Source organism: Taudactylus pleione, unplaced genomic scaffold, assembly GCF_031769625.1.
Source record: "Taudactylus pleione unplaced genomic scaffold, aTauple2 ptg000314l, whole genome shotgun sequence".
Lineage (NCBI taxonomy): Eukaryota > Metazoa > Chordata > Amphibia > Anura > Myobatrachidae > Taudactylus > Taudactylus pleione.
In genome coordinates, this window is record NW_028284715.1 from 11,280,681 (window position 1) to 11,306,112 (window position 25,432).

The window sequence follows — 25,432 nt, forward strand, 5'->3', positions numbered from 1 at the left end:
CCTCAGTACCAGGGCCTCGTGGATGTCTCAACGGCCTTGGCTGTGATATCACTGATTACACCAAAGTGTATTAATTAGCCAGCCCACACTGCATTTCTGCAAAGGAAGTTTGCCCAGCTGTCCGTCACCTTCACCTTGCTTAGATAGAGAAGCACCCCCCCTCCTAACATGGCATCCTGCTGCTGGGCAGCGAAAGATCTTGGTGAAAAAAATATATAACTAAGGTCTAAGGTTATATAAGTTCACAAGGTCAGGTCTGTAAACACATACTGTATATCGAAGTATTAAAAAACTCCACTTATTTCATGTATATTATTCAGTTTAGAAATACACAGCCTTTATATATTATTGTGGTTTGGTGATGCAAATTTTGGACCCTAACTTGCTCATAGCCTAAGAATAAGATTGGTTTAGTTTTTTTTTTTAAAAACTGGGACTGAGCCAAAATGGAGTTTGAAAAATAAGGTAAAATAAATAAGATAAATAGTGTACATTGTAATACTGGTAATAAAATGTATAAGAAGTTGCATATTGGCCCCTTGGGTATTTTAGAGTCCTTGCTTTGCCCATTGAGCCTTATCTTATAACGGCTATAATCTGACAATGCATCTTGTATATTCAAAGATAATCTTACAGTATACAGTAGAAGATGTGTTTCCTTTAACAGTTAACATTGGGAAGGATCAACAATGGCATTCAGCAGATGATTTCTCCATTTATAATACAGCAATATGCCTTATTTGCATAATACTAGCTGAAGTACCCGGCATTGCCCGGAGATTAAATCTTCAAGTTCAAGTCCATCCAGAAGGCCCAGAATAGACTCCCTGGGTCAACGTTCTTCCTGCGCACTACGCAATGAGGGCTGACGGGAGGTCCGACCGGGACCTCAAACCCCTAGTATGTCTTCTGGGATGCAATGTTACCAGTCTGTGAAGTTTTCATCGAAATTATGTGATGTTGTCCAAATTCATCCAGTGTAAGGGCCAGAACAGGCTCCCTGGGTCAAAGCTTTTCCCGACGCACTCCGCCGTGAGGTCCGTCAGGTAACCCCAACCACTACATTAGGTATCCCAGACCAATCGCCACCCCTCTGTGAAGTTTTCATCCAAATCCATTCAGTGGAAAGCCCAGAATAGGCTCCCCGGGTCAAAGTTCTGCCTAGATTACACTAACAGGAGGTCCGACCGGGATCTCAACCCCCTAGTTTGTCTTCTGGGATCCAATGTTACCAGTCTGTCTTTGGTTCAAATCCATACAGTGGGAAGGCTCAGAAGAGGCTTCTCGGGACAAAGTTCTGCCCAGCGTACATCAACGGGAGGTCTGACCGGGACCCTAACCCCCCTAAAACCTGGCCAGGATTCAACTGGACCACCTCACGTTGGTTTCATGATCCCAATAGGTGCAGGGGTGTCAGAATGCATAACTGGACAAACAAACAGACCAATTAATTGTATATGTAAGATTACTGTCAAAGAAATTATAAATAAAGCCAGTGAAAACTACCCAAAAGGCACCTTATATTTTTGCAGTCTAATACATTGTGGTCAACAGATGCCAATCACTGGTCTAATATCTGGCCAATTTTTCAGCAAGTGTCACATATTTAATTCCTTAGAAATGCCCTTATTTTCAGCACTGGTTAACTTCAAAATATAATTTTTCTTCTTCAGGGTCCATAGGGCTCCACAGGGAGACAATGAGGTGTAGGTGGGACTTGGAGGACCGGGCACCAACAGCAAAGCTTTTTTCTATCCCAGGATGGGATAGAAGGCAATTCCGTTTCGTTGGTGTCCGGTAGGAGCTGGATCACCGTTAGAACAGTGGGGCTGCTGTTAAGCAGCCCAAGCTTTATTTTTATGATTTATTTTTGTTTACATTTTTAATACAGAACAAACAGCGCTAGACAGTCATCTGGACATCTGCACTGCTGTCCATCACCCCTCCGTGGCGCCGCAACTCCAGCCATCGGCTAGGTACTCTCAGCGGGGCTCCAGGGGGTACCTAGCTAGCAGGGCTCCCCGGACCCCAGACTGCAGACGGGACTCAAGGGTACAGGTAAGGCGGGTCCCCGCCTTAACTGCATTAGGTGTCCGGGAACACTGGGTCTGGTCTCCCTGTATACCTCTCCCAAAAGCCAGGTTATACAGCGCTAGTTCCTACCGGCCACTGCGGTTGTGTAGTTGAATTTAGTGCCCACTGCAGTTATATTGTATGCTCTGCATTGTATGTGACTTGTGCTAGCACTGCTGTCTCTTTCTTTACTCAATGGTCAGCTTATACCTTTCCCTTTCTTCATTATAACCTTGGCATACTGAGGTATAGGGGGTTCACTGTACCTCACATCTACCTATATTTGTGAGGGCCTTCACATACTGTATATCTGTGTTGCACACTACACTGTGCCATATTGTACATAAATCTGTGTTGCCCACTGCACTGTGCCAGATTGTGTGCTACATTATCCTTGCGACTATGTCTGTGGTCTATGTGCATCTTGATATACGGCACCTGGCCAATCTTCTCCTCAGGACCCCCCCACTGCTTCCTTTTCACAGGTGTTGTCAAAAATTGTCCCAGTGTTAGCTCCCCTTATGGGATAGCCACAGCAAGTACTCCCTGCAAATCCTTTGCCTCCTCCATGGGTAGATGTACCTTCTACCTCAGTACAGAGTCTGGCGGATACCTCTACAGCCTTCCAACAAATGCTGCAAATAGAGAAACCCTTATCTAGTAAACCTACGAAGCATGCATGCATCTTCCCAGACACCCAGCTATCAGAGTCTGAATTATCATCTGGGGAGGCAAAAGACGCAGACCTCTCTCACTCTGACTCCCCCTCAGGAGAGGAGGAGCTCCACTCTAAATTGAATATACCTGCACTTGTGAGAGCTGTATAATCTATTCTTCAAATAGAAGAGGCAGAACCCACTCCTAAGGCAAAAGAGCCACTATTCAAGCGACAGAAAGTAGTTTTGCCAGAGTTTCCTCACTCTGATCAGCTATCTGATTATATGTGTGATGCATGGAATATGGCAAGTAAAAGGTTTCAGTTACCTAAACGCTGGAGTACCTTTTACCCTCTTCCAGCTACTGATTGCACTACATGGGAAGTTCCGCCTGCAGTGGATTCCCACGTGACACGCCTAGTTAAGAACGCTACTTTACCTATCCAAACTGCAATCTCCTTAAAGGAGACTACGGATAGAAGGATTGAAGCTTGCCTGAAATCTATATACTCTTTTACAGGAGCTATTACTCATCCTGCCAGGGCTATGGCCTGGGTGGCAAAAGCCATGCCGTAGAGAGATGGGCACAGGCCCTACAAGAAACATTTCCCTCTGATGCTTTGAGGGAACAGCTGTCCTACATATCTCACATTGGAGATGCAGCCTCCTATTTAGGGGAGGCGGCTATGGATACTTGCCTCCTAGCTTACAAGGCATCTGCTACTTCAGTGGTTTGGCCCAGAATTGGACAAGATTGTGACTACCATGGCAGCTTCCAAGTCGGCATTCTTGCCCTCTGCATCTACTACGAAGCCTCGGATGTCATCCTTTTGTCGCCAAGGTGAAGCTAAAGGTCAATCCTTTCCACGGTAGTCGGCAACCACTAAGGCCTCCAAGCCTAGGACCAAACAGACCTGGGCTACTAGACGTCCACCTACCAAATCTGAGGACAGATGGGGTGGGCCTCTCCCTGGAGGCTCCCAGGGGGGGAGGCCGACTTCTTCAGTTTGCCCTGTTCTGGCGTCAGACCACCTCAGACGCCTTGGTAAAAGAAGTTGTCTCCCACGGATACGTCCTCTCATTCCTGAGGCGTCCCCACAGCAATTCTTTTGCACAGGACCTCCCATCGGACCCAAGCAAAGCCCTGCTCCTCCAGAAGGCCATTCAGTCCTTACTGCTCTCAGGGGTAATAATTCCGGTCCCCTCATCACAGTGAGGGAAAAGCTATTATTCTACCCTTTTCTTGGTTCAGAAGCCCAACAGGTCTCATTGGCCTATCCTCAACCTCAAGTCTCTGAACAAGTTTATCAGGGTGCCCTGGTTTCGTATAGAAACCGTATGCTCTATTGTCCTGGCTATGGAGCCTGGGGACTTTATGGTGTCTCTGGACATTCAGGACGCTTACCTACATGTTTCTATAGCACCTACTCATCAGCAATATCTCCAGTTTGCTGTCCTACAGCAACATTACCAATTTCAAGCACTGCCTTTTGACTCTTCGGGTCTTTACCAAGATCATGGTGGTTATGGCGGCCTATCTTCGTCATCAGGGGATCAGACTGCTCCCATACTTGGACGATCTCTTGCTCTTAGCAAGCTCTCCAGTAATTCTTTACCGCCATCTACAAGTAACCATTGCCTTTCTACAAATGCAGTTTGGCTGATCTACTGGAAAACGTCTTCCCTGACCCCTTCTCAAAGAATGGTACATCTGGGAGCCTTCCTGGACTCTAAGACTAATAGAATCTTCCTGACAGCAGACAAAATTACAGCACCGAGGGCGCAGACTACTACATAGTCGCAGAGTGTCAATTCACTCTGCAATGCAGACCTTGGGATCCATGGTGTCCACCTTCGACATGGTGGAGTTTCACTCCAGGCCCCTACAACACCTGATACTTTGTAGGTGGAACGGGCTGCCCCATCTGCTCAGATCCCAGACAATGGGCCTCTCTCTGGATGTTTGCCTGTCCCTATCCTGGTGGCTACAGATGTCCCCCTTTTGGATCCCGGTCTGGGCACTCACCACGGATGTAAGCCTCCGCGAGTGGGGCGTAGTGACCAGCCAGCACTCCTTCCAAGGATGCTGAACTCCAGCTGAGGCGATCTTACCATTCAATATCCTGGAACTCCGAGCCATTTACAAAGCCTTCACTCTGGCTCAGGATATTCTTCAGGGCAGGTCAGTACAAGTACAGTCCGACAACACCACGGCAGATTATATATAGATTCCACAAGAAGGGATGGCCAGCTAACAAACAGACTCTGGTCAGATGGCTTCTCATGACTATCTCACAGGCTTACACGCAGACTGGGTTTCCTGAGCCGGCTACAGTATCTGCTCAATATACTCGCTCTGTGGGTCTCTCGTGGGCAGTCCATCGTGGCACGCCTGCCAAACAACTATGCAACGCGGCCACGTGGTCTTCTGTCCACACCTTTCTTAGGTTCTATGCCTTTGATACATTTGCCTCCCAGGATCCTTCCTTCGGACGCAGGGTTCTTCTCTCAGTTTAGGAGCGTCCCTGCCTTTGAACAATTGCTTTGGGACATCCCCATTGTCTCCTCTATGGAGCCCTATTGACCCTGAAGAAGAAAAGGAGAGTTATGGTAAAACATACCCTTGTTAACTCTCTTTCTTCAAAGTCCATAGGGTCCACAGGGTGCCTGCCCTGACGCACCTGGCTTCTATGGGTTTCTTCTCTTGGTCACTTGTTTCCTTCTCTGTGTGAGAGTGTGATTCTTCAGTGTACCAGTCTTCCTTCTCTCCTATCCTGCTCCTGCCTTGGGCTTGTTAACAAAACTGAGTTGCCTTCAGGCTGTGGGCGGGGCAGACGGGGAAGGACCGGAGCATCCTGGGATAGAAAAAAAAAAGCTTTGCTGTTGGTGTCCGGTCCTCCAGGTCGCACCTGCACCCCATTGTCTCCCTGTGGACCCTATGGACTTCAAAGAGAGTTAACAAGAGTAAGTTTTACCATAACTCTCCTTATTTTAATGTATATATAATATAGCTACTATCATTGTTTGAGTTTTGTATGCTAGTATGTCAGTGTATGGATGAAGTTAACCACCTCTTGGCCAGGTATAAGAACTGATGAGTATTAATGTGTGCGCTTATCCCCTGTGCTGGCAGAAGCTTTCTTACCATACTTTTTGTAACATCATTAAGCTGTTGGAAGTCTACCAGCTTTTAGCCATTGACTCTCCTGCTCCTGGAATTTTCCATTCACAGTGACATCTTATACTGTATATACAGAACTGGATTAGTAGCCCATGCTGATTTGGCCCATTCCTATCACTATTTGTCAAAACAAACATTAAAATATGTTAGTGTAATCTGTGTCCCTCAGAGCCCAATGGGCCTTAGGCGAGAGCCTAGGTTGCCTAATAGATGATCCAGCTATGTGCATATATAATTGCTAGAAAGGTTTCTACCAGTCATGTGGTTTAGGACTCCCTCCCCCCACGCCTAACTAAAACGTCACGCTCTCAACTCACATCAGCAGAAATTGGGACACAGGGTTACATAGTGTGTAGGGTGTTGGGGAGTATAAGTACAATTGGCCATCCATTCATCAACATAACTGAGACATAAAATAGCCAGGGGTAAATGTCTTCTTACAAGTCCCGTTTACACATACAGCTTGGGAGGGGGTAAGAATCAGGTGCGTATGCCGGGGCACTTGTCACCAAAGCTGCGACTGTGTCATTGTGGTTGAGGCTACGCCATCAGCAAAAGTGTTTTTCTCAACTTTAATGAGCAGTAGATGATCTATACTACTGGTAGCATTACAGTACATGGTGCAAGTTGCACTTTTTGGCAGCTACATGAAGACAAATGGAGAGGGGTAAAAAAAATGTTTTTATGCTACTGGCATTTAAGTTGCATTCTTTAATTTTTGGAAACCTCTTAGTGAGATGCAGTGGCTAAAGCGTGCCATTCCCCAGGTAAAATAATTCCAGTAAAAGAAGGGGAAAAAAAAAAATTAAAGTCAAAACTATTAGGAGCCTGTCCGATCTGATCAGCCTTCAAACTGAATTCCATTAATGTGTGTGAAAATCAAGGTTTAACATTAATTGGATCAGTGACCCATAACTTGGTCCAGCACGATGGTACTAAACATAATACTTTGCTAATTAAGGACATTTCTTCACCATTGATCTCCGGGCACTGTATGCTTGTCAGGTCAGCTCCAGTCACAGGGAAGCTTGACATCTGTGAAAAAATACCCAACTCCAATACCAAAGTGAGTAAAAGTTGCACTCCATCCGTAAGATATTAACGGAAGATTAAAAAGGCTTCCACAAAATATGTTAATTAAGAGAATCTGTACATGATCCTATATCAGGTGACCCTGCCTTTCTTGGGTTTAAAGGGGAACTACACCCAAACAGTGAATTTCACAATTTGATAAAATTTTTTACTCTCTCAGTAAACCGGTCCCACCCCCTTCCTTTTTATTAGGATTTATTCATTAAATTTAAATTATTTAATTTTAAGTATAATGAAAAGTGGAAACATCGAAAGCTTTGCTGACACATAAAAGAGCTTCCATGTGTCACAGTATTTCCAGGACAAACTTTTTTTTTTTTGGGTTACAACCGAAAATTATGTCAAAATGCATTTCAAGGTGAAACTTCTTTGGTTGGGACTCACAGCTAAAGTCTAATGAAAAGACCTCATAGAAGTGCAGGTATGCAGAAATCACCAGCAGGGGGAGCTGCCACCACCACAGTTAAAGGGGAAGATGTATCAAAGCTTGGAGAGAGATAAAGTACCAACCAATCAGCTTTTTTCATTTTACCCCTTAAAATGTGTGTTCTTGGCAACAGGGCCGTAACTAGGGTGGTGCACCGCAGGGCATGGGGTGCTGTTTCGGCCTGTCAGTTTTCTGTTTATTGTCATTCTCACTTATAGCTTCCTCTTATTGTATCCCCAGCATCTCCTGGCCTCTCCTATCTCTTCCCTGGCCCTTCCCCATGAGGTCATGGCCCTTTTTCAGGTGCAAATCTTATGTCCCTATTTCAAAAATAGGGAAGGGGGAGCAACAATGCTCTCTCTGGCACAGGGCACCAAAAAGTCTAGTTACGGGTCTCTCCTTGGCACACACAATTTTTCTTTTCCTAGCAAACAGATTCCAAGTCCATCTTGTTACCCACTTAATTGGCGTGGTCGCATGTGATGCAACAACAGCCAGCTGGGCTTCAGCTGACAAGTGCGACTGTGCCGCCCTGCTGTGTCTCCTGGTTTGTGAAGAGGAGATCCGCTCTGCCCATGTGCCGAATCCGTGTCTGGGAAATAATTTATCACCAAATCATTAAGCAACATAGGTGTCCATTCAATTAGGTGCGATGTGCCCCATCACCTTCTGGATTGGACATTGAACGACTCGCCAACAAAGCCTATTTCTGTTTGCTGCGCACAGAAATGAACAATGCAGCTGCGTTTTAGATAGTACCGTATATGGCAAATGTACGCGCACATCGTACCCGCAAACTGCGGATAATTAATTTGACCCCATAGGCTCTTATCACTAATTATGTCTGTGTCACACTTTAGCCGCTGGGTGAGAACTGAAAACTTATCAGAATACCAGTTACATATATACTGTATACAGAAACACATATATTATCTATATCTATCTTCTACAGTATATATAAAAGCTTTTTTCCATAGTAATCAGATTCCTAATCCATCCTCTTAAGAAGTAATTGTAAAAATGATTCATAATGACTTCAATGAGTATTTCTGGTCTGTGGGGAGTGGTCTGAGTATATATAAAATTTTAATTTTACTGAACAAAAAACCCAAGCCTGTGTGAGATTTGAAGGGCACTATATATGTGGAAATAGTAGACCAGCCCTATCTCCATATCCATACTGTACTCCATACTCCATATCTGTGCTGTGTGTGAATTAACAGCTTCATTCTCGAGATTGAGAAGACAGAAAATCAAAAATATTTGCATTCTAAAAATGATTATAAGGAAGTACACTAATTATTCTGAAAATGGAAAACGCTAATAACTGTAAATTCCGATACGACTTCCGTATAATTTCTGACTATCACTGCACACAAGAACTCAGTGTAGCAAGATACTTTCCATGGGCATCATAGTAATGTCAGCCCTGCAACGTGGGGCACTCACCTGCTCGGAAGAGGGCACCAGCGGCATAATGCATGGCTAGGCTGTGTATTAGCTGTCTGGCAGTGGTGAAGATCGGTCCACGCTCAAACACGGAGAAGGATAATGGCGTGTGATCGGAGGCGATGTACAGCTTCAGGGAAGCGTGGATGCTGACCAACAGATTCACCGGTTGCACGGTTAGCTTTCGGAGTTTTACAGGGCTTACTAATGCCAAGGCATGCTGCCGCACCTGCTCCGGCAGTACCAGAGGGATAAGTCCGGGTTTACTGGCTTGGAATTGCAGCATTCTGCTGTCTGGAAGATATGTGTCAAACAGTGTTTTTACATAGTAGACAAATGTGTCCTCCACATAAACTCGGGATGGCTTCAAATCGAAGCTTAACTCATTGAAATCATAGACATCTTGCTCTACGGAGAGAGTGATGAAGAGTTTAAGGTAGGAAGCCTCCTTGTATTCTTCTAGGTCTTTGCTAGACAAGTAGAGAATGCCGGACTTTGGCCACTTGGCGCATTCACTTCTTTCTTCTTGGCAAACCAGAACGGGAAAATGGAAATGGGATTTGCTATATAGTTGATTGTCTAGTTGCAAATCTCCGCAGTATACCTCCAGGCTGTAAAACGTGGGCATGCCGCAGGTGGCGTCTGTCTGCATGTCCCAGCACGGCTGTCTGACGTAGCAGTTTACCGGAGACAGGTGAAGGTACACGTTATCCAACGTCAACCGCATGAGTTCGGACGAAGTTTTATCATTTGTGACATCGTCGAAAATCCCCACGCTGAGCTGGGAGATAAAGACTCTAAACATCATTCCTTGACTTTGAGCCCTGTGCGAGATAAAATTAATATTAATTGTCCATGAGATGTATTCTATGTATGATACTGTACATTTCAGAGATGAGAAGCCAGGGCTCAGCCTCAAAATGTGTTATTGCCTTTATATTTTTATAACAATTTTGTAAATTGGTTATATGAACAGTATTTTTATATTATTATAGTATGTTCTTATGCGTATCAGTTAGACTTTCTTTTTTTTTTGCTGGTATTTCAGGATTGTAAACTTATTCAGCCTTTACACAGTATCCAACAACAGTTATGTTTAAACATTTCAGAAATGTACACAATTTGGAAGGGAGCGGACCTTTATGGTTTTTTTGTGGTCAGTCAATGGTATTAACTATTCTCTATACAGCACTTCCACAGTGCTGCACAGTAATGGCGATAACCCACTGGAACACATGCTGGAACAGAAGTTGAGAATGTTTGGTCGGCTATGTTATAGTTACAATCTAATCACAGGTATGTAACATTCATTTATAAAATCACATAAGAAAGAGTTTAAAGAGAATTGCAGAGGACTGAATGTTTTTTGTAAATAGACTGTGGATTCAATACTCATAAATCTGTAGCCAATCAAATCACTAGGAAGCAGTGACATCATTCAGGCACTTTGTGTACATATTCATAGGGCTCTGGTCATAAGTGAGTCTATAGTCTATTGGCTTTAAACATGGCTGCTTCTACTGAGTGTAGGTGACATATTCAAAAGGGAGTACAGATGTCGTGCCCCTCTTTATACATACCTGTTGAGACTTGTCAATACAGGACCAGTCCTTCCTTCCGGTGCTAGAGTGATTATTATAGCCCCACAATGCTGAACCACATCCACATACACGTAACCATAGCCAGTTAGGAAGACTACCTATGAATGCAATAAATAACATATATAAGTGTCACATAAAGCTGACTGTACTCCATGTAGAGGAATTTCTCTGTACAAATTCAGAAGCACGCTCTTTGGACAAGATGAGCCAAATGTTGTTAATCTTTCCAGGCAATATCCCTGCAGATGCCTGTAAGCGGACAGGCTTCTGAAATGTCACAAATAATGTACATTTATTCTGTTTGATGGCCCCGCTGCTGCGGTTTTCAGCAGATAAAGCAAGTGAGTTTATATATATATATATATATATATATTTTATATCATTTTGACATGTATAACCAGATGGTAAATACAAATCTGGATTTACAAGTTACAAGAGATGCGGTCACATTTCTAGGCATCCTACACAATCAATGCAAATATTACTGCAACAAGTTTTTTCATGTTACAATTAAATATTACTGAAATAATTGGAGTAAAGGTCTCTCCCAATTCTTGCCCATTTTGGATGAGGAAATGTGCATTTCTGTTAGTATACTTTTGCACTTAACCTCTTAATAACTGGAGGCGTTTTATATATTCATGAACTAGGACAACTTAAAAATGTAGGAGGAAATGTATCAAACCTTAGAGAGAGATAAAACGGAGAGAGATAAACTATCAACCAATCAGCATATAACTGTCCTTTTCATACTGTGTTTGAAAAATGACAGTTAGGAGCTGATTGGTTGCTAGTTGATCTTTCTACACTTTATCTCACTCCAAGGTTTGATACACTTCCCACATAATGTTTAATGTTATTTTTTTTTTCCTTACAATACTTCCAGTCTATTATCCTTCCATATTGCTAAAGCTAATGCAGGATAATGGCACATGTGCGGAAGACCCTGGCCAGAGTCTTTGGAACGTTCTGCACGTGTGTCAGCGTCATTGTTTTCCAGGGGGCGTGGGCCCATGTACACCTGCATGTGGGCCATCTCCGGTCTTAAATCGCCCCTATGACAACACAACAATATACCCTAACCCTCACTTTAATGACTTCGGTGTCTTCAGCCAGGCATACACTATGCAATTGTCGGCTTCATCCGCAGCTTATCGGTGGATATGGACAGTAATTGCATAGTACATGTCCGCGACCGATCACAAATGTTTGGTCTGTTGGGTATGAAAACATGCCTGACTGATCCGATTATTGGTCGGCCGAATCTGGCAGTGTAAGTACTACCGAGGCCAAACGTCCAACATCTCCTATTACCCCCAGGGGAGGAAGACAGACATTGTGGCCATACACTGTGACACATCTCAAAGTACATACCCACGACGATATCTGATGGGTTTCAGGCTGTCAGATAAAACGTCTGTTGGTCTGACAGGCATTCTATCAGACGGTGTGTGCCCAGCATTACTTGGACCAGAACTGTCTTTCTTCCCAGCATGAAATCTGTAAAAAAATCTTGTTACATTCATGCACTCACTATCTCCAGCCCGGACTATGGCTTCTTACTGGTCTTCCCCTAACCAGACTTACACCCCTGCAATCTATTTAGAATGCTGCGGTGAGACTAATCTACCTCACACAATGCTCTTCTGCTGCTGCCAGTCCTTACATTGGTCTCTTCATTCACACTCAGTAATTCATGCTAAGCACGGTGCCAGCATTACACCCATACTGAGAATACCGCCCAAGTGCTTTGGAGAGCTCTGATATTATGTCACTGTAGAACAAAACCAACAGAGCCACTGCTGCAACGAAGCATGTGCTACTGGCTTCCCCGTGATCTTGCACAAATATATACCATTACAGTATATATCATTATATATACCATTATACAGTATATACCATTATATAAATCATTATACAGTATATACCATTATATAAACCATTATACAGTATATACCATTATATATACCATTATACAGTATATACCATTATATATACCATTATACAGTATATACCATTATATAAACCATTATACAGTATATACCATTATATATACCATTATACAGTATATACCATTATATATACCATTATACAGTATATACCATTATATACTGTATACCATTATACAGTATATACCATTATATACCATTATACAGTATATACCATTATATATACCATTATACAGTATATACCATTATACAGTATATACCATTATATACTGTATACCATTATACAGTATATACCATTATACAGTATATACCACTATATAAACCATTATACAGTATATACCATTATACAGTATATATCATTATATATACCATTATACAGTATATACCATTATATAAACCATTATACAGTATATACCATTATATATACCATTATACAGTATATACTATTATATAAACCATTATACAGTATATACCATTATATATACCATTATACAGTATATACCATTATACAGTATATACCATTATATAAACCATTCTAAAGTATATACCATTATATACTGTATACCATTATAACCTTTATATGTATTTGCATATATATTGCAAATGCTTCATTCACCAACTGCCCTTTGAATTACAGTCACATCAATGTCCTTATCCTTCCGTATATACTCTGCATGATAATTGGTGGAAGCTGCCAGTTTTCTTTATACTAGTGCTGTGGATATCCCTATCCAGCACCTGCTTCATTACCCTAATTGTGCTACTCAACCCCCCCCATTCACACTCTCTCCCAACTCCGTCACATTCAGTATAGGAAGCTACGGGCCTTGTTCAGAGTTATACGGTAATGCTGCTGCTGGTGATGTGTACGCAGCGGCAATATGAAAATAGGCAAATGTCGCAGCCGCCAAGAGATGTAGCAGCTTTGCAAATTCAAGCATCTATAATATAGCAGCATCTGAGTACACAGCATCTATAATGTAGCAGCATCTGAGTACACAGCATCTGTAATATAGCAGCATCTGAGTACACATCATCTATAATATAGCAGCATCTGAGTACACAGCATCTATAATGTAGCAGCATCTGAGTACACAGCATCTATAATATAGCAGCATCTGAGTACACAGCATCTATAATGTAGCAGCATCTGAGTACACAGCATCTATAATATAGCAGCATCTGAGTACACAGCATCTGTAATATAGCAGCATCTGAGTACACATCATCTATAATGTAGCAGCATCTGAGTACACAGCATCTATAATGTAGCAGCATCTGAGTACACAGCATCTATAATGTAGCAGCATCTGAGTACACAGCATCTATAATGTAGCAGCATCTGAGTACACAGCATCTATAATATAGCAGCATCTGAGTACACAGCATCTATAATATAGCAGCATCTGAGTACACAGCATCTATAATATAGCAGCATCTGAGTACACATTATCTGTAATATAGCAGCATCTGAGTACACAGCATCTATAATATAGCAGCAGCTGAGTACACATTATCTGTAATATAGCAGCATCTGAGCACACAGCATCTATAATATAGCAACATCTGAGTACACTGCATCTATAATATAGCAGCATCTGAGTACACAGCATCTATAATATAGCAGCATCTGAGTACACAGCATCTATAATATAGCATTATCTGATTATGCAGCATCTGTAATATAGCAGCATCTGAGTACACAGCATCGATAATATACAGGGCCGGATTAACAATGGGGCGGGTGGAGCTACAGCTCCAGGCCTCCCATTGAAAATAGGTCCACATACACTGGCTGCTGTGGAGACAGGAAAAAAAAGGACTTTTTTTTTTCCTGTCACCACCAGCCCAGCTAACTCTTCCCCTGGCCGCCTGCAGCTAAGTTTATCCCTTTCCACAACCCCTTGCCCATCTCCCATCCCTTCCCCTCGGCCGGTGGACGGACCGGCCGGCCGTAGCCCCGGCCACCTCCGACCCACTGAAGCTCCACCCCCCCAACTCATCCGAAGCTCCGCCCACTGACCCTCCTGCTCCCACCATCCTGTCACCTAGCTCAGGAATCAGGAAGGAAGGCAGCCCAGCAGGTCCATATTAACTTCCTGCTACAGGTCAGTGTAATGTCTGGCCCCAGAGTATGTGTGTGTGTATATATATATATATATATATATATATATATATATATATACTATGTGTGTATATATATATATGTGTGTATATATATATATATATATATATATTTGAGTGTGTATGTATATATATATATATACTGGGGCATATTTATAATGGGTACAGGGTGTGCGGTTCACACGGGCCCCTGGGTCCAGGGGGGGCCCGCATCGCACACCCTGCACCCATATTATACTTGCCACTCAGGAGTCCCATGTCGGCGCTGGTGTCAGCACTGTAAAAAATGACTGGGAAAAGGCCGCTGTGGCCATTTTCCCGTTGTTTTGCGCATGCTCAGTACAGGGGAAATGGTCGCCACAGCCATTTTCTTGGTGACCTGTGCATGCACTATAGACTCTGGACACACTCTAGTGCCCAAAGTCTTATCAGTGCAGCACTGCGCTCAATGGGCTCAATTCAATTAAATGCGAAGTGAATAGCACCGGGAATGAGCTCCCGGCGCTATTCAATTCAGCGTGCTGTTAGGTTGGGGAATGGCCATTCTCGCACCTTAAACGGGGTGTCTAGTTGTAAGAACGGGCATTCTCTGACTAAACTTCCCGGCGCGATGCTGTTTTCCCGGCCCTAAGGGTAGAAAACAGCATTGCGTCTGGACTTTTGTCGGATTTCTGCACACATCCCAGGAGGGATGCAAGAAGAGATCCTTAGCCGGACTTAACAGCATGATGAATTGAATAGCTCCGCTATTCACTTCACGTTTAATAGAATTGAGCCCAATGTGTATATATATATATATATATATATATATATATATATACATAAAATATATAAAAATTGAGAGTAGTGTTTGGAGGGAAGGAGAGAGAGTGGCGGATTTCCAAAAGTGGCCGCTTAGTTTTAAGGTAGGTGCCAGCAATACCGTCCATGGAACTAAACACACCCACATCACAGGCCACACCCATATGTTTACCACACCTACACCACATTGGTCATGACCCCACATCACCAGTCACACTGCTGCGGCACTTGTCACACCCCCAACAGCGGCACACAATAGGCCCCTCGTGAATTTCAGCTCCAGGCCCATGTGGACGTTAATCTGGCACTGATAATATAGCAACATCTGATTACACAACATCTATAATATAGTTGCCCCCAGCATGTCTTTGTTACCTGTGTGCCCTGACTGTTGATATCGATCAGGTCACTCCATTCCGCCGATGACTCCTCACACGATACCACTTTCAGATAGACCCCGGGAAGGAAATCTCTGGTTTTGCAGTCGGGGAAGCTGGACACTTGATGATACATTTCATGATGAACTGAGCATTCAGCCGGGATTTTTCTGCAATAAACCTCAAACTTTGGCGTTTCTGAATAAAAAAAAAATAAAAATGAGGATTTCTGAAAACCTGTCACGCATGTCATGGTAATCTTTATTTCAATACAGAACAGATAGCTGACACTGCAGCCAGTGAAAGTGAGGCCATATCTCTTGTACGTGGCGTTTGTAGCTCCTGTGAGATTAATGATACAGGAAACACTTTAAACTACTCTGCAGCAATAACCTGATCATGCACTTGACTGTGGATGCATTTTATTGTTAATTTATTTTAATATGTAATAACGCAAAAATGTGATTAACTATTGAAGCTCCAGAATCTAGCTATTCAATGCCCGAAAACTAAAAAGCAGCCATCCATAGAGAACACCTTGGGGGCATATTCGATTCTCGGTGATGTGCCGCCAACATCACCACTATGTCCGGCTGCGCATATTACTGTTTACTGTAGGCAAGCTTCGCTCATTTTGCTGCGCTCCACTATGGGGTGTAAGGAAAATGAACAGAGATATAAATGGCGGAGTGTCTACGCCCGAAAGCTCCGAGCACATTGCTAGTATTGAATCATTCCCTTAATATCTATTTATGAAATAATGTAACTGCCGGCAGTGCTATTGTACTAAGCATTCAGTCTTTATAGACTTTTCCTTCTTAATGTTACTCATTATTACAAGCTTGCTGTGTATATATAAATCATTACCAGATTGAAATCCATACCTTTAATATTTTCTTTCAGGAGCAATGCGACCGTGCACCTGTTGCGAATAATCGTCCGAGGGCTGGGGTCTTCTGTAAGGGTTAAGTAGGTCACCCCAAAATGTTCCTGATAAGTCATCACTAGAGCCCTTTAAAAAGACAGGGACCACACAGTAGATGTCACACAATGGAACGTCCAATAAACAACAGTACATGGCATTTCTGATTACGTATACAGTTTTCTAACGGCTTTTACCGGCCGGTTAGGTTTTTTGAAAAGACGATTGTCTACAATATATCATAAGACTATTACATTCTTATTTTGGTATATGTGTATGACACTGTTTTGTATTTTATTACACCTGTTATAATAAATTGACTGATAGTTTTTACCTATAATTTTGTGGGTCTATTGGTTATTTAATAGACCCATTCCCTTTCCCCCTTCCCCACCATCAACCCCTCTAGTAACATAATGTGTGTGTGCGAAGGGTTGTTTCTATATCACGTCCACAACAGCAAAGAAAGGGAACTTATCATACCCAAAGCTGGCACGGAACCTTCCCATTTACCACTACTGGTTTGCGCAGATACATTACCCCATGTCTTTTATTTTGTACTCTCTACCGAAAATAATATGTTAATAATATATATAACAACTATTTATATTAAAGAGTGAATTCTTATAGCCCAGGAACATATACTTTTATAGTGAGGGCAAATATATTTTAGCACTATGTAAGCATACAGTATGTACTATGATATTTGCTAGACTAGAACCGCATCTTATCTCGGCTATATTTTAATCAACAATAGAATTATTTGGGGTCACATGACCTAATTTTTCCATCAAGTCTGTATATCAGTCAGTCTTTCATTGCGATTAAAGGGTGCTCACTACTGTATTACATTGTGCACTTTACTGTGCAAACTATAAACCAGAGATTTATGGTCTGCCTTATATCACAGTTGAATCACTTCTCTATAGAATACATTGATTGGAATATTGATATTGTCGTACTTGGTGCACAAGTCATTTCCACCGCAGTCTCCTACGGGAACGGCCACACTCTGCCGGGGGTACTCCTGGCGGATGATAGCTGGCAAGCTCCAGCACTCGGCACTACCAGCTGCTGCGTTGTGGCACAGGCTGAGCAGAATGTATTTCTGGAGAGGTGGAGCTTCTCCCAGAAAGTGGCTGGTGTCGGAGACTAGGTCCCAGCAAGGAATTGTGTTGGATTTGGCGGCGGGATGTTCCCCAACTGGGCTGATGCTGAACACAGTGCTGTCTGGTACAGGCACATACTTTGGAAGAAAGGACAAAAAAAGATAAGCTTGATTAAAAGAAACAGATGATTCAGTCCTCTGAGGCCTGACTTATTATTATGAGTTGGACACATGAAGCCAAACATTGGATTGTTGAAATACAGCCAGATTTCCAACACAGAGCACAAAGATATCATTTTTCCTTGGGCTTTAAACATAGTTCACTGAGAGGTCTCGCTGTGTTGTATTTGACTTAACAGGTGAAAAGCAAAGATTTTCCCCAAAAAACCTTTGTGGCTATAGCAAACCACGGACAGATAACAGCAGACGTGAAATTAAACACAATATTGAACTGGTTCCAGCATAACCTCTATGCAGCTGTTGCCCCGTTATGACCCACGATGTTACCTATTGCATACAACATGGATTAGGTATAAGTTGGGCAACTATAAAATGACCTCTAATGTGACCTATTATGTTTAAAAAATACTGATACGGCTAGATTCTACCCCAAGCCGATCACAACTGTAGTTTCAACTACCATGGTTACAAGTGTCACTGATATAGTTACATAGACAGATCGAAAAAATACATAAATTCAGCAAATGTAACCTTTTTTTTTTATGTTCAAGCAATGTCAATTCTGAAGTAGACGAACCCCTCCTCCCCCCTCCTAGGAACAGACATCTATAACACCCAGAAGGGACAAAACATTATCCAGACACGGGGCACGGAGATCACTCACACCAGCTATGGCATAAATTAGTAATACAACACATCGTTTCTTTTTATCATAACTATAATGGCCTTGAGGACATGAGACTTACTATTTAATTATAATAATAATAAAAAATTAATTCAATTACACTGTCACTGAGGGCTCATCCACACACACACATATGCACCAGGAAAATAGGGAAAACACATGAAAACTAACCAATGCATTAAAGCAGGATAAATACTTTATTTGTATTCATATTTAATGTACGGCCCAAACTAGGAGTGTGTAACCGATGCTGCCGCTCAGGGCATGAGACCCAGCAGATTGCACAGTCGCTACCCCAAAGGTACCTTGGTAAGGCAGCCTACCACCCCTTTCTACCATCTGGGGTGCCAGGAGAGGATTCCCATCTGTAACAATGCACCCAGCAGCCACCTGCCTGCTCCCAGTGCTCCCCCATCGCTAGCTGAGTGACGTTATGTGTATTGTGGTAAGGAGCAGTGGGGGGGGGGGGGGGGGTTGTGCTTGCCCGAAAGCAAACGCAGAAGTGCCCTGCTATGGCTATCTGGTTACAGATTATAGGGGTGATGGCATAATGTAGAAGAGGTGATATTATCTATTGGCTGAGCTGTAGCACCCATCCTACCAGCTGAATATGTATGATAAGACAACTTCCAGGTGTTTGTTTAATAATGTGTGGAACAGTCACAGACAGGGATGCCTCATTATTGTATTATCCAAAATAAGGATCGGAACATCATAAGTAGGGGATTGCTCTAATTTAGGCAACTGGCAATTCACATGCTTACCTCTTCTTCACAATGCTGCTGACAGACAGACATCTGCGGGCTGTAATAAATCTTAAATGAAGTATTGTTGAGGAGCGTTATCTTGTCTTCAATTTGCAATATCTGGATTCCATTTCGGACCATCGATGAAATGCTGAACTGACAAAGCTGGAAGAAAGGGAGGAATAAAACAGATGCAGCTACTATTAACATTCATTTATATAGCACCAGCATAGTCTGTTGCGTTTTACAATTGATCTGAAAGATATACATATGCATTGGGCAGCACAGACGGTGTAATGGTTAACGTTACTGCCTCACAGTACTGAGGTTGTGGGTTCGATTCCCACCACGGCACTAACTGTGTGGAGTTTGTATATTCTCCCTGTGCTTGCGTGGGTTTCCTCCAGGTACTTCAGTTTCCTCCCACATTCCAAAAATATACTGGTAGGTTAATTGGCTCCCAACAAAAAATAACCCTAGTGTGTGTGTGTGCATGTGATAGGGAACATTGGGTCTGATTCAGACCCGGTTGCAAGCGCTGAGTGCTCGCAACCGGGTCGATGGTGGCCCAGAGCGCATGCGCACGACGGAGCCGGCTCCGTCGTGCGCATGCGTGAGACCCGGATAGTAAGCCCCAGAGAGCTTTCGGCTCTCTCCTACCAAACGGTAGGCGTTCCCATTGGGGCTCCCCCGACCCGCCCACCACGGGTGCGACGGGTGTCGCACCAAAGGGGGCGTGCTGTCGATGTTGAGTGACAGCACGCCCACCAAAGGAATGTATATATACATACTGTATACAGTCTAAATCAGTTTCTCATACTGTATATACATACTAATATATATAACCTGGAACGCATCTGTGAATTTGAATCAAATACCTTTGTGTGCATATTTTGCAATATTACAAAACCACATTTTGTTAACTGTAATGCAAATAAAATTACTGTAAACCAGGATTATATTAGATTTCGACTATAAATTCCAAATCGTTTTATGTGGCCACCAAATTAGGTATTCCTTCTTGCCAATTCAAATACAATATTAATTCATAAGATTATTTTATAAGATTTATGTGATTTTTGTTCTAACTGGATAAATGGGAATGATATTTTCTGCTCTATTCTGCCCTGTGCAGAGAAACATAAAACTAGCGTAACATGCACCATTGCGTTCCAACGTTGCTCCATGTCTCAGGAATGTGGGAGGATAGGGCCAACTGTACTCAGCATAGAACGGAAGACCATAAAATGCCTAGAATGTATAGGAAGGGGAACAATGTTGGAAATGAGGTGTGAAAGTAGTAAATGGCTGAGCCCTGGGGGTTTATAATTGTTGTTTAAAGATCATTGGATTTTGGGCAGTATAAAAACTTTTATACACTTCATTTAAAGGCTGTACTTTGATATCACATGTATTTCATTTTCCATTATGCAACAAAGGACCCCATTACCCTGATACTCTCTATGGGGATAAGGCCAATGACTTCTGTGTTTCAACTTGACCAACATCCCATTCTGTTAACATGTACAGCAGGACCAGATTAAGGTTTGTGGGAGCAATACATGTCAGGGAAAGGGGGATAAGAATCACTGCACAGGTAAAAACACCACTATGGTATTGGAAAAGAAATATAAGTATAATAATATGCTATTTCCACATATTTCCCATCTTCAACAAAATGATTAATGTATAGCGGAATTGTGGTGGTGCTACTTAGAGTAAGTAACAATGGTTTCAGAGGAAAGAGAAGGTCAAAAGGACCAACAATGACTCTATTGTGGAGCACTCTTATAGCCAAGTAATATACAGTATTCAGTTAAAATATAACCTTATTACTTAAAAATCTGGATAAAATTGACATACAAGACAGACACTAGATAGGAGGGTGAGGTGTGAATGACACACAGATAGAGGTATGAGGGGGCGTCCCTCTTGGGGTAGCGAAATATGACAGACAATATATCAAAACATAAATATATAATCACGTACAAGAGATACAAATAATACAAAGACAATAATTAATATACACCCAGGATCCAGATGTCACAATCCTCGTTATCACCTAGTCATGAAATCATGAAGGGATACTGTCTATTGCTAATTATATCCAATATCTTATGAAAAATTTGTCAAATGCACCAAAATATTGGAAGTTATTATCCTTTAAATAAGTCAATTGCACCAACGTTTTACCATTTAGTATAGAAGTATGAAAGTTAGGGTGTAAGGGTGCATACACGCCTGTACGATATCGGGCCGATTTGGCCGTTTTAGCCAAATATGAATGACAAATCAGGCATATCGTGCAGTGTGTATGTCCAATTTGCGCATACCCGCGGTCGCATGCGATATCGTGCGATTGGCTATGCTGCACGGCTAATCACACGATATCGCATGTGAGCCTGTACATGTTAATGAAGGATGGAACAATGATTGTTCTGTCTTTCATTACATATTTCAAGTATGTACCGGCAATCGTGATGTCCAGGGTGAAGACAAATCGCCCTGAACATCAGCACGATTGCCGGTCGTTTAGGTGTGTACCCAGCCTAAGAGAACTGTCACTGAGTTCTGCTGTTTCCCATCTTACCTACAGCAAAGGGTGGGGAGTGAGAGACCCGTGCTTCACGGTAGCCCCAGGAAACAACGGTCAGTATCACATCCCTGTTACAGGCATTCGTTTCTACTCTTTATTATCTTACCCAAGAGCATAGGACAAAAAAAATGAGAGAGCTACTGGACTGTAGGCGGGAGATGATAGGAGCATAAAGATAAGATACATCACAGATCAGAAATACTGTTCATGCTCAAAAAGATGTCATCATACAGACCCGTATGACTTCCAATTGTCATTCATAATCAGGCAAACATTCTTTTCTCATAAAGTGCAAGTGTACAAAAATCCATAGCAGCAAAAAGTTATATCAAGTGCAAGAATTGGAAAATAGCAGCAAAAGTAGTTTATCACATTTAAGCGATTATTATAGGGCATATATCATCATCATGCTAGTGATAAATCCTAACAATGAAAATATTCAAAGACAATACAAATAAATAGCTCTGAAGCAAACAAAAAAAAAAAAAATCAACAACAAAAAACTGTTTTTTTTTAATTTGCTTCAAAGCTATTTATTTGTATTGTCTTTGAATATGACACATTTCAGTTCTGTGCATTGGATACAATTGCATGCACATAGCTATTGTTGGTGCCCTCTGCCCTTCTTCATAGATATTGGTAACAGTTCTTTTGCCCTGTATGCTGTAGTCTCTTGCCATTCTCATCCTGTCAATGTGCATGGGATGCTCCTTAATTAGTTGCCATATACTTTACACCAATTCACCCACAATATTACAGGTATTGGAAGTGATACAGAAAAAAAGATCTGTATGTGTTGTGTTATTAAAACTTTTGAAAAATTAATTACTTTAAGAGTCCTGAAACTTTAATATCACCAAAACCATAATATGAATGGACAAGGAATGGTTGCGGACTCTTGTCGAATCCACAGTGGGTACGTGCAGAATCTACAATTTTAAGCCTTTTTTAGGAATTTCTTTTTTTGTGGTGGAAATGAGCATTTAAACCTCTCTATGGCATAACAAGTTAATTTTCTAAAACTTATGAAACGTTTTAAAAATTGTAGATGGTTTAAGAGTTTGGCTGGCTATCTGCCATGGTACATTAGTGAGCATAGAAGGTCAAAGCCCAGATTACGTTCTTTTAAACCTCACTGATCAGGTCAGATAGATTATCTTGTAGATTATCTGCAAAAAAAAAATGTTCTAAGTGCTTTGTTTTGTTATTATCTAGAGGCTATGATTAAAATAATATTAAACAAAATAATTGGCTGATATTCTTTTTTCAAATATGTAAAGAACGTCATTAAGATAGCTGTTATTAAATATCTAAAATAAATAAAGTTCCTAGGGAACAAATAAGTGGGTTATTAATGGGCTATCAGTGTCTTAGGGTAACCAGAACCACAAGGAAGACTCTGCCTGGATGAGAGCTCACTGCTTGCAGAAGAGAGTTGGACTATGTGGCTATTAATTATATACTGACCTTCTGATGTCCAGGAAAGGCGCCTAGTTTGATGTTCGCATCAACAAATCCATCTTCATCCAATGACACCACTTCACCGTTGTCCCCATCCTTCCATTTTGGAGAGGTCATGTCATGAACCAACCTGACGGCAACAGACTTGTGCACAGTGTTTGTATTGGCCCAGTAGATCCCAATTTGGAAAGCTTCCTGAAAAACACACACAACATTCTCATTAATACACCTTGATCTTATAACAATAGAATAAGCCCCTTAGGCTTGTACTCAAAAATAACAGCAATACTGACACTCCCTTCCCTGGCTGTCTGTAAAATGGCAAATCTATTTCAAGATTGGCTTATTGACTATATTGAAGCCCTACCAGGTTTCAAGGTACCTGAAGCAGCTTCTGATTCCTTAGACCCTTACTCTCTTCATTCTGCAGTTGAAGGACTATTAGCACTACTTAGAGCAGGGATCTTAAACCCGTGGCTCGCGGTGCCGTTCCCCGTGGCCGCCGATGGTTACTGTAGTGCAGACCGCAGTGAGTGCAGTTTGCACTACATACAGAAACAAGCACACCGCCGCCGGCAGTGTGTTTGCTTTGGCAGTCAGCCAATGAGAGTCAGACAGACTCTCACTGGCTGCTGCGCCCACGGCAGGAGCCGGGCTGGAGTTCACTCATGAGCTCCATCTTCCAGGCTCCCGCATTGGGTGACGGGAGAGACGTCATGGGGGGCAGTTATGGGACATAATTGTGTGAGGAGGGGGCAGAGTCTAAATACCGCAGTATAGCTTAGTGGCCCTCTTCTTCGTCAAATGTTTTAATGTGGCCCACACTGCGCCAGTGCTACTGTGTCTTTATACGCAGGCGCTGTCAGTAACACGCCCGTGTCTGGCCAGCCACCCCAATGTCACTTCCCAGGAACGCCCATCAAAATCCACAGCTCATATCCAAATTAATTTTGCGACTCCATGCGGTAAACATCGGGACAAATGCGCTGTGCATCTCGGATGCATGGGTAGTACTTCCAATAACTGCGTGAATAAAGCGTCATTGCGTGCGCCTCTGAATGGGCTGTTAGTCTCAAAATGTTATGCACTTGAGCCCCATTGGGAATAAAGTGCTATATAAATTATATTATCATTATTAACACTTTGATAAATAGATACACAACTTCTAGCTGTCTCTTGTTTTTATTTTCCTCTTTTTGGACTCAAATACCCCTGTGCAACTTTTCTTCCCAAATACAGATATTAAGTCAGTATGAGGTTTATGGAGAAACGACCCCATCTGCTCCCTAAATGTCTGCTGGGCTCTTACATTGTTAGTTTTTCTATTTGGTGTTTATAGCATTAAATAGTCTAGTGTGTTCCATGATAACCTGTATATGAAAGTCTGCCAAACAGCCAGTGTCTGTAAAAAAGTGCAACTTTATTTATTTTCATTTTGTTTTAAATAATTGTCTTTTGTTGTCTGCTTGACACTTTGGTAGGTGTGTGCGCATGTTGTGTATGTTTGCCTGGCTTATGTTTTCAAAATCAGAGTCTTGTCCGTGAAGCAGAGAGGGGACATTACTTGCAATTACAGCAGCCAAAACCTGGACCACAAGAGCAGCAGTGAGCAAAAACTGCATCATGAACCATAAAGAAAGAGACAAAAATGAATCTGCTGTATATTGTCAACATGTGATGAAAAACAGCTACATGACAGATATACAAAACAGGTCTTTGCAAAAGGAAGCAGAAAAAAAAAAAAGAGCACCTTAAGTTTTTGAATACCGGATACTGACGAAAACTCAGCTCTGAGCAGCCTGCAAAAACTTGTAACCATAACCTCCAAGGACGGTATTTTCCACACTGACGTGCATAACCTTGTCTTCTTTTGCTCTTTGTATGTGTCCTTTGTAAATGGCCTGACTTATTTGTCCTGCCTTGGAGCCACACAGGCAGCCATTTAATGATTTATTACATGAGATTAACCTCTTGCATTTAAGAAGGGCTTCAGGCATATATTTT

At 42.2% G+C, this 25,432-nt stretch overlaps 1 protein-coding gene across 6 annotated transcripts in view; it reads right to left on the bottom strand.

Annotated features, from left to right (window-relative positions):
* Nucleotides 1-25,432, bottom strand: part of VPS13B (vacuolar protein sorting 13 homolog B) — a 1,086,122-nt gene that overhangs the window by 40,183 nt on the left and 1,020,507 nt on the right. For 5 of the 6 annotated variants that reach the window (XM_088442693.1, XM_088442694.1, XM_088442692.1 and 2 more), the window contains exons 50-56: nt 23,435-23,623; nt 19,390-19,536; nt 17,615-17,898; nt 16,615-16,742; nt 15,729-15,928; nt 10,459-10,577; nt 8,879-9,702 (exon numbers count right to left, since the gene is read on the bottom strand). In XM_088442693.1, the coding sequence (XP_088298819.1) occupies nt 8,879-9,702; nt 10,459-10,577; nt 15,729-15,928; nt 16,615-16,742; nt 17,615-17,898; nt 19,390-19,536; nt 23,435-23,623 (1,891 nt within the window). Of the gene's footprint in view, nt 1-8,878; nt 9,703-10,458; nt 10,578-11,853; nt 11,980-15,728; nt 15,929-16,614; nt 16,743-17,614; nt 17,899-19,389; nt 19,537-23,434; nt 23,624-25,432 lie in introns of those variants that run through there. The other variant, XR_015869381.1, reaches the window with a different exon arrangement.